Here is a 10585-nt window from a genome sequence, read left to right as displayed (position 1 = left end):
TCCTTGCAGTTCGAAAGCATGCAAATGCAAGTAGATAAAAAGGTACCACTTTGGTGGGCAGGTAACAGCGTTCCGTGCACTTCGGTGTTTAGTCATGCTGGCCACATGACCACAGAGACTGTCTGTAGACAAATGCTGGCTCCCTCGGCCAGGAAACAGAGATGAGCACCGCCCCCTAGAGTCAGGCATGACTGGACTTAATGTCAAGGGGAAACCTTTACCTTTTTAACTGACTTGGAAAGTGATATTGGGGTTCTGGTGGACAGTTTAATAGTGCCAATGTGCAGCAGCTGTGAAAAGGGCAAATTCTATGATGGGTACAATTAAGAAACAAATTGTAAATAAACTCTCAAGGTCATATTCCTCCTACAGACATCTGTGATATGACCTCACTCATAATACTGTATGCAGTTTTGGTCACCACATGTAAAAAGGATATTGTAGAGTTGGAAACATGGCAACTAAGGACACAGTCCTGTGTCCTCAGTGCATGAAAGCCCCCAATGGGCACTTGATGCAGTTTATGAGGTGTAGCAGCTGCAGTCTTTGCCACCCCAGGCCCTGCATTTCGTCTAGAGTTGCAGGATCTCATGCAGTGTTGGGAGATGATAGGACTGCATTCTAAAATGATCAAGGAGCCAGAGCAGCTCCCCTGGAAAGAAAGGTTACAGCACCTGGAATTGTTTAGAAAAAGGATGAGTAAGGGGAGAAAGAGCAGTAGAAAATTACTCCTTATTCATGGTCTGGAGAAAGTGGATAAGGAGACTTTTCTCCTCTCTTACAACTATAACCCAGAGTTATCCCATACTGACTTGTGGGTTATTCCGTATGGATAAAAGAAAGCACTTCTTCTCACTGCAAGTAGTTCATTACAGAATTTGCTCCCACAATACGTAGTAATCACCAGTCTGGCTTTAAAGGAGAATTAGACAAATTCATGGCAGAAAAATCTATCAATGGCTACAGGTCCCAATGGCCATTTGCTGCCTGCAATATTAGAGACAGTATGCCTATGTGCACCAGTTCTTGGAGGAACAAGAATGGGAAGGTGGTTTTCCATCCATGTCCTGCCTGTGAATTTCCTGTTGGCAACTGGTAAACAGAATGCTGGACTAGATGGACCCTTGGAAGCATGGCTTTTCTTCTGTCCTTAAGCTTGTTTGTACGTTAGCTTGTTTTCAGGCTTGGTGTCATTCTGGATATGTTGCAGTTTACATAGTGCCAAGCAGACGAGGTCAAGCAATGTATCCGTGAAGCAGAGAAAAGACTTGGTGCAAAGGAGTTCTTCAGGGAACCTGTGTTAGTTCTGAACTGGGATGCAGCAGTGCTTCAATGAATCCTTTGCTTGTATTGCAGTGTTGGTTTGCTCTCTTCCACCAAACCGGAAGTAAAGACACTGCTGGTCTTTACTGATTTCAGCAGAAGTCAGATTCCCACCTGACAATACTTGCTGTTCAGCTCTGGCCTGCCCTGAGATGCAGCTCACTTGACCTTGCTTTGACACCCAGTCTCCAAGCAGCCTCTATAAACAGAAGTGGTGAGAGGTTGCTGAGTCTCAGCTGCAACTCCAGCTTAGAACTCATTAGCTGTGCCTAGAACCTGCTTCCAGTTACTTTTCCTTGCTGTGCTTTGATCTGCCTTTTTCTTATTTGGCATATTTTCCCCTTTCTCTCTACCAAGGGCAAAATCTTTCTGCTGTGGGAAAGGAAGTTATAGAAGTGACAGCTGAAGCTTGTTTCCCAAATAGCAGGAATAGGTTCAGTTCTGGTGTCACTGCTTTGGGGCTGAAGCATTTAAGAACAGCGGAGCCTTTTCTACCTTCTTGTATAATTAATTATTTTTATATTCTCCATCTTTATGAACCATTATACTGTTCTGATACTTTAATTTTTTTAATTATTTTTAAAGGCTATTTTGAATCCTCTGCTTTATTTATATTTATCACTCCTCAACTTGTATTTACTGCAGTGTTGTGATTCTGATATGATGATGCTATGAAACTCTTACCCAATTTTCCTGTCTACCTTTTTGCATAGTAGTGAGAAGCTGGTTGGCATGTGGGATTCTTTATTCTAAAGAGGCCTACAGTGTGGATGTAAACATATCTATGCTCTCTTTTTGCCAGGTAGTATATTCAACTTAAGTAGCCATATTGGATGGGTTTACTTTAAGAATGGTGTTCTTAAGCATTATTACAATACTTGTTGATCCTTAATAACTTCCTCATCATTTCTCCAGTAAAGAAAAAATGCACTGGGAGAGATTCTTGGCATTGCTCCTACTTGGGTACTATAGATAGAGAGCATTTGCCAGAAGAACCAATCTCACACTCATGCGTTTTCTCACATAAGAACCAGGAATGGGTTTAGCTTTCTCATTGACATCAAACTCAAGGAGACTGGCACTGGCTGCCAATCCTCCAACTCAGGTCTTTGAGGAAAGGAGGCTGCCCTGGCCCCTGCAACTTACCTGGTGCTTCTTGTGCTGCCGGGTGATGTTCCTTGTATTTTTCATGGCAGTTTTGTTTTTTACTTTCTGTTTTAATTCTGGTATTATATTTAGCATCTTTGGCCAGGTACTGGGTTCTGTTTGGTTATTTTTATATTGTATTTTGCTGTTTTGTTATATTATGGTTTTAAATGTCGCAATTTCATAGAGTGTTAGTTTCTGAACAATATAGAAGTGAAATAAAACAGCATCCACCTTTCCTTTACCTCTCAGATACCGTTTCCCATTACTGAACTATTGCTCATTTCTTTGCTTCCTCTCCAGCCAACACCTGCTTGTTGTTTCTTCTCTCTTCCCTCCTAGCCGCTGTGACCTGGCAGATTAACCCACAATGTGTTGTGTTGTGGAAAGCAGCTCAGCATCTGGTAGTCGCTCTAAGGCAGGGGTCCTCAAACTTTTTCAACAGGGAGCCAGTTGACAGGTGCCAGTGGTGTGTGGGGGTGGGGGGGGAGTCCAAAGCAACCTCCTCGCGAGCAAGCTGTGCGCCCCCACGGTGAGTGCAAAACCTCTGGGGCGGGCCGGTTAAATGGGCATGGCGGGCCAGATCCAGCCCATGGGCCTTAGTTTGAGGACTCATGCTCTAAGGCACTGTTTATTTTCATGGGCAGTGTTGTACTATGTGGATTTTATTTTTCCATTTTAAACCGTCTGAAGGAATTATTCAAATGAGCTTGCTATGGATTTATTGTTGCTATTTTATTTGATGTATTATTCCTGTTTGATTTTATAAATTGTTGAGTATTATACATTGTTGTTTATTTTATTTGTTTTTATTTGTATCTTGATGCTGTAAACCTGTCAGAGAGCCTTTCTGGCTGATGGATGGTATATACATTTTTAAATAAATAAATAATCATGGTCTTAGGAAGAAGGAATTTGCCTGATTCCCAGACAGCATCCAAAAGCGATTGTGCCTGGAGTATTCGTTAGCTCATGTGGCATTTCTTGGTTCTCTTCTCTCTGCCCCGGCCATGGATAATGTATTCCCTTTTTTCCAGACAGGCGCTGTGGTGGTGAACTTGGAGAGTTTACCGGATACATTGAATCCCCAAACTATCCTGGCAATTACCCTGCAAACACAGAGTGTATCTGGACGATAAACCCTCCTCCTAAACGCCGCATTCTGATTGTGGTTCCAGAAATATTTCTGCCCATAGAAGATGAATGTGGAGACTTTCTGGTGATGAGGAAAAGCTGTAAGTTAAAATAAGAATGTGCTTTGTGTACCTGGATTCCCTGACTAGTTTACACTGCGTTCTGCATGGGCTAAAACCAGTCCCATGAAATCTACTTCTAAATGTGGTGCTACTGGGCTTCCAGTGGCGACGAATTTAGGAGTTACCTGTTACAGTGGGGTCGGGGAGAGAACCAGCACGTTTTAGAATAGAATCGGTACTTTGGGAATTCATGGGCGGGTAAAGGAGGGGGGCATCTCCTTCCTTCCCCCACTTCCATTTGCAAGCTCATTCAGTGGAGCCAGAAGGCAAACAACCCAGCAGTTCCTTCTGCCACTGCTCAGTCCCAGGTTCAGTGGCAAACAGGCTTATCCAGTGATGGCTGCTGCAGCTCGCTTTGGGCAATCCCAGGATGGAGCTGCCTCACTGCAGCAGCTGTCCTGTCTCCTGTGTGTGTGGTTGGAGTGGCCTCGAGTCCACCATCTGCCTACTACCAGTGGTCTGGTCAGCCTCGAGGGATCCGAGGGTGGTAGTGGCCTCGCAAAGGACTAGCTCAGGTGGGCAGAAGTAGCTCTTTCTTCACCTTAGGCCGGCCTCCATCTTCCTTGGCTGCTAAAAGAGCGCAGTATGCCGGTGTGCAGAGGTGGTAGGATGCGCACACCAGCTGCTGGTGAGCAGGAGCGGGGGGCAGGTTTGCTGAGCACACCTATCCTGTTTGTGGATTTCCTGTAGAGAGCTGGCTGGTCCCTTTGTGAACAGGATGCTTGATGATTGCCCTGAACAGCAGGGCTCTTTTGGGGTTCTTATGGCAGCTGCTGCTCAAGACAGTGGGGACAGCAGGGAATAGGTTCCACGCTTTTCATTAAGAGAGTGATGTGTGACTCAGCCTTGGGTCATACTTGAGGAGAATTAAACTTTAAAAAATACAGTGTCAGCCATTACTACACTTCAGATAAGCATATGAGAGCAGCCTTTTCCCTGAGAGCACTGCCAGAATTGAGATGTTCAGCCACTACTAGGTTAAGGGTTTATTGGAACAGAGAAGTTCTTCTCCCAGCTGAGTCAAACAAGACTGGGAATAATCAAATATTATTACTGTTTGGGTCATAGCTTGCTACATGCTGTGCCTGTTTTTGTTGATGCAACAGTCTGTTTTCTTCTGCTGATGGCTTGGCTAAGTTCCCAGGCAGTGCGTCTTTCAAAGCTAAAGAAAATATGTTGGTGGAGCCAAGTAGTGTGTTTAGACTGAAACCTTTAAATGTGTTTTGCCAATGACCTCAGCAAAGCAGAAAGTTCACTTTTACAATGTCAAGAAATGGGATAATTCAGTCTTATATTATAAATATATAATAATAAGAAGAAGAAAGAGAAGGAGAATTTTTGCAGTGCTTTCATGTCTTCAAAGCACTTCAAATAGATTTGCTACTATCAGCCATTACATTTTAAGGGAGAGAGAAAAAGTAGCTTTCCTGAAGCCATCTTGTCAGTTCATGGCAGAAGTGAGATTGGGGACTTTTAGACCAGGGACTTGCTTATTGGCTGCTCAGTCTCTTAGCCACTCTACTGCTCCCACTACAAAACCAGGGCACGAGCCCCACTTCAGTTGCACAACCTGACTGAGCAAAATGGCATGTTCAAAGGCACAGACTCTTCAGCTAGAGATGGCTAACAATTACAACAGTCTAGGATTCTCCTGGGCACTGAGCTGCCATAATTGTAATGAGCTCATTAGCTCACTTTACTGTGCAAGTAGCTGGGACATCCTGTGTGAGTATTAGTGGGTCTTATGTCCAAAAAGGTGTCTTGTGCAAGAGATATTTGAAACCTTGCTTTGTACTCCAGGAGGGAATAGTACCTTTTTAAAGTCAAGAGCCTAACTCTGGTCTTCATCTTCAATTCAAAAGAGCATCTTTGGGGTAGTGTGATGTATTTGAACTGTTGTGCATTTTACCTTTTTGTTTTTTCAGTCAGTATAATCGTAGCTCAGTAATAGGATCTAGGTAAAGATGGTCTGCTAGTCACTGTTCCATTGTTGAGATGTGGTCCATCACCAGCCCTATGCCAAATGATGGCCATTTCTCTTGCAGTCCACTGGGCACTCTCCTTACAGAAATTTGGGAAGTTGCCCGGAAATATTGTTCCAGAAGGCTTTTGGATCATGTGGATGCAGTTATGTGTTGGTGGCTGATGGGCAACTGTCAAGTTAGTCATGTTTGCCTTTCACTAGAATGGACCCCAGCAGTGGGGCAGCAGAAAGCATAATATTGGGGGGAACTTAGGTCTTTAGAGGAAAAGAGAAGAAAGGAAAGCGTTTTGTTCAAAAGAAAAGGTCTGATATCTGCTTGTTGTGCATTTTGTTTGGAAGCTTCCTCCAATTCTGTGACCACATATGAAACCTGCCAAACCTACGAACGCCCTATAGCTTTCACTTCCAGGTCTAAAAAGCTGTGGATCCAGTTCAAATCGAATGAAGGAAATAGTGCTAAAGGATTTCAGGTCCCTTATGTAACATATGATGGTAAGCAGCTAGTAAAATTGAATGAAACAGAAGCATTGAACTTGTTTTTTTCTTTATTTTGATTTTCATGGTTCCTCATTTCAAAATATGGATGGGTGGTGAGGAAGGAGGTGTCGTTTTACAGGAATCTGTAACAGAAGAAAACCAGTGTGTTAGCTCCCCTCCCCTTACCAGGAACCTTTGAGGATATCAGCACCAGCCTCTTAAAAAGTTTCACACCTTGCCTTTGGTCTTCTTCCTTAATTGATTTTCCACCCTTGGGTCAATCCTATCCATTTCCTCCTCCTTCAAAAGGCTGTGTTTCCCACAAGTTCAGGAGCAGCTTGGCTCTTTCCTTCCCTCTCTATTTCTACCCCCTCTATCCTTGGCACTGCATGCTTAGAATCCCCATTTCCTTTTAATCAGAATCAGAATCTGTTCCCATATGCTTTGGAGGATCTTCTGCAGAGCTAGTGGGCCCAGTCACTACAGGAGGAGCACAACATTTTGTTAGAGGTATTCATGAAGTTTGATCACAGAACATTCCAGGACATGGGACTCACACTGCAGACCTGGTTGAAAGTTGCAGTGTGGACAGTGCAGGTTACTGGTACCAGTTCCAGCCATGCAGCTGAAGGGTTGAATAAGGGCTCGTTTATTAAACAGACATGTCTGACTGATGAAAGCTCCTTAAAATTCTATCACATTTTATAATTACTTATGTGTGAGGTTGGTCTTGGCTTGGTCTTAAGCCACATGTGTGTCCTATGAGAGTGAAGCTATCTAGGGGACGAGACAGTGGGGTGATAATGCTTTCCCAGCACTACCAGGTCCTAGTATCTCCCAGTCACTTCATTGAAACTTAGTTTGCATCTTTCTTTGATTTAGGAAACATTGCCACAGGTTACTGCACTATCCCAGGAAATGCTTTTTCTCACAGTGTATAAATAGTTTTGCACTTTCTGCTTTGAAGTTGAATTTGGGACTAATCAGTGTGTCAGGCAGAGGCAAAGAAAACTGGCAGCTTCATCTCCCTCAGGTGATCTTTTGGCAGCTATCCCAAGCTAAACAGAACTACCCTGGGGCAACAACCAGCAGCAAGCAAGTCTGGGTAACTTGTGATGGACTCCACATGTCTGAAGTCTGCATCTCTTAAAGGGCTTTTGGCTTTGCTACAGTCAGTGGCAACTTTTCAGTCACTTTACTGGAGACAGGATTTGTTCCAATTTGGAGGCCTGAGCTTAATCTGATTGCCATCATGAAAACACATCAGTGGAAACAAGATCATACGTTTAACACAAAAATAGCTGATGCAGTTGAACAATGGTTTTGCTGCTTTGCTTACAAGAAGAGGCAGGTGAGGAAAGTAAGGATATTTGGGGGAAGAATACTGTAAACATTAGGAGTAGATTTTTCTAGTAAAAATGTGTTTGAAGTATGCCACATAGCTAAAGCATAGAGAGTTCTTTAAGGCTGCTGATGATTCTGGCCCTAGGTGTATTAATAGTAAATCGTCAAGTAGGGGAAATCTTGTCTTTTTTGCACAGGCAGTATATGTATGTCTTGCTATATTTTCTTTCTTGTAAGTCTTTGGATTATATTAAATTTGCATATATGAAAAATAGCATGTAGTCTTGCATGTCTGTTTACACTCAAAAAACAAAGGATATATATACTTGAATTTCTTCTGTATGGTCCAAAGAGATGGTCCACTGATAAAATTAAATAGAATGTTTGTTATTCTGCAACAAACCAGTAAAACATGTAAAATACCTGTCTGTTCCTAACAGAAGATTATCAGGAACTGATAGAAGATATAGTCCGAGATGGTAGATTGTATGCATCAGAAAATCATCAAGAGATCCTAAAGGTAAACTTGGATATATTTTTTTAAAAATTACATGAAAGAAACACAAATACATACATTACTCTTTGGTGAGATGTTTATCTTCCAAACCAGAAGCAATGCTTTGATAATTCTCATTACTATTCCTACCTCATTGAAACTAGTCATGAATTGCTGGCAGGGGTCCAGAACATTTAAGGCTTTAAAACACTGCACTTTAGATTGGGCTCAAAACATACTGATAACTAGTGCAGCTGAACAGAAACTCAAATGGTGCACTCTTCTGTGGTAAAAAATGTAAAGTTAAATAACTGACAATATGCCATCCATTAATGTTTCCTCGGATCACCTGCCACCTGAGGCAGTCATCTCACTCTGCCCAATGGTAAGGCCGGCTCTGAACCAGACACTGGGTTTGCATATAGGACAAGCCACAGAGATTCCTTATTGTGGTGTCATCCAAACTGGTATCTCAGTGTGGTAAGTTTGGTCCTCAGAAACCATGATAGGAAACAAAGGTTGATTCTGTGGTTTCTCCCCACCAGTATGGCCTGTTGCCTCGTCTGAATCCAGACAACAGAACTCATCATGGTAGGAAAGCACTGCTGTGCTTTGGTGCAGCAGCCAGAGACCTCCTGGCCCTTCCTGCCTCCTGTCCCAGGGAACCTCTCCTGGCCTGCTCCCCTGGCTCACTTCTGCTCAGGGGAAAGGTGGTTTGGCATGTGCCGGCCTCCCCAGTCCAGTGCCTGCCTTCCCCATTTAGCCCAGATTCTCCATTCCCGGCTCTTGCTTGAGCAACTTTCTTCCTGGGGGAAGGAGAAAGGGGGACTGGGTTTGTCTTCCCTTTCTTGCTCCTGCTTGGAAGAAAAGTGTTTAGGCAAGAGCAGGGAAGGGGGAACCTGGGCTAAGGCAGGATGTTCCATTTTCAGCATGTCCCAACTAGCACAGGATCCCGTTTGCCGCCTCCTGCCTGAAGAGCTTTCTCTCCAGCAGAAGAAAAGAAAGATGGGACTGGCTCAGTTGGGGACCATCTGCACCTTGCCCAGGTCCTCCCTTAGCTTTTCCTGCTCCAGTGAGAGCCTTTCAAGCAAGAGCAGAGGAATCAGTTGAGAAGTGCTGTCCCAGCTGGGGCAGTGCCTCCGGGCTAGTTGCCTTGCCTGAGAGGTCCTCCCCCCGCCCCCCCGGTCTAAAAGTGGATCAGGATCTCTCTGCCTGCTCCAAGGGTCTCCTCCGGAGTCTGAAGTGAGGATTGTCCAAGCAGCTTCCCTCTTCTCTCTGCGGTGCTTCAGGGATGAGCCCTTTTTGCCCGGCAGAAACTGCTTGACAGCTGCAGTTAGCCAGATTCTGTTTGCAATTGCTTCTGCTCACTGTGTGTCCTGAGATGCCACTTGGAGGAATGAAAGGAAAGGGGGCAGGCAGAGGGGAGGGGGGAGCAACCCGATGAGCCTGATTGTCTGTCAGGCACATTGTGACATCTTGGTTTTTCCAGGTATAATTTTGATAATTTATCATGATGGTGGTTGTGTCATGCAAACCCACGCAGTGACTGTGTGGACAAAAAATTGCATTTCTACCTTATAAATAGGTGGAAACCATCGTAAAACATTGGTAACTGCCTAGAACATTAGATGGACAACAGTAATGATAGTGATAACAAACAGGCATATATGGCTAATTTGAGTTGAGCAACTCAACATTTCTATGGGTGGTCCTATGTATTATAGAAAAGTGATAATATATGGCATAACATAGTTTAACCTTCCCTGACCTGGCACTCTACTGATGTGTTGGACTAGAACTCCCATCCTCCCCTAGCAGCATGCCTCTTGAATCAGAAAGACAAAATTGTAAATCCTCTTGTTTTTCTATGAATTTCAGTCTTTTAGTCTCTCGTTTTATATCCTTTATTTTAAATCATTGTACTGCTGAAAGGTTTTAACTTTGGCTTTTACTTTTATAGTGTAGTTTTAAATCATTAAATTGCATAATGTATTTTATGTTGGGAGGCATAGAAATGTAATAAATCAATAGTGCAACCCCTCTGGGGGTGCCTGATTGGAGAAAGCGGACAGTGTACAGTCCTTCCTTGTCCTCAGCATTTTGTGCTTTTGCACTCATGTTTCCTTGAACTGAATACTTTAAATAGCAGTAAAAATTTGCCTTATTCTTTCAGGATAAGAAGCTGATTAAGGCGTTGTTTGATGTGCTGGCACACCCCCAAAACTACTTCAAGTATACGGCACAAGAGTCCAGAGAGATGTTTCCAAGGTCTTTCATCCGGTTGTTGCGCTCTAAGGTCTCCAGATTTTTGCGGCCTTATAAGTAATGAACATAAAGCATAACAGTTCTTAGCTGTACAGCAGATTTGTTTTATATTCAGTAAGGTGACTGGTAAATTGTATACAGTGTGTAAATTTTTAATTAAAATATAATTATTTCATTATCGGATGTTTTATTTCTGTCATTGCATGATCTATCGGATGAGCACCTGTTACATTAAAAAAGAACTGTTTATATCTATCGCATTGCCTCACCAGTAGCTAATTACTATTGAAAGGA

General features: G+C 43.3%; 1 protein-coding gene across 1 annotated transcript in view; it reads left to right on the top strand.

The window, feature by feature from the left end:
* The window catches only part of SCUBE2 (signal peptide, CUB domain and EGF like domain containing 2), a 63263-nt gene extending 53029 nt beyond the window's left edge, over positions 1-10234 (top strand). The window contains exons 20-22 of the mRNA XM_044425784.1: positions 3507-3704; positions 7971-8050; positions 10200-10234. Of these exons, the coding sequence (XP_044281719.1) occupies positions 3507-3704; positions 7971-7972 (200 nt within the window). The 3' untranslated portion in view covers positions 7973-8050; positions 10200-10234. The remainder of the gene's footprint in view (positions 1-3506; positions 3705-7970; positions 8051-10199) is intronic.
* The last annotated feature ends 351 nt before the right edge of the window (positions 10235-10585 follow it).

This window comes from Varanus komodoensis, unplaced genomic scaffold (assembly GCF_004798865.1).
Source record: "Varanus komodoensis strain SLA01 unplaced genomic scaffold, ASM479886v1 scaffold16, whole genome shotgun sequence".
In the NCBI taxonomy this organism is placed as follows: domain Eukaryota; kingdom Metazoa; phylum Chordata; class Lepidosauria; order Squamata; family Varanidae; genus Varanus; species Varanus komodoensis.
Note: the sequence above shows the minus strand (reverse complement) of the source record. Positions and strands in the feature narration are given on the sequence as shown.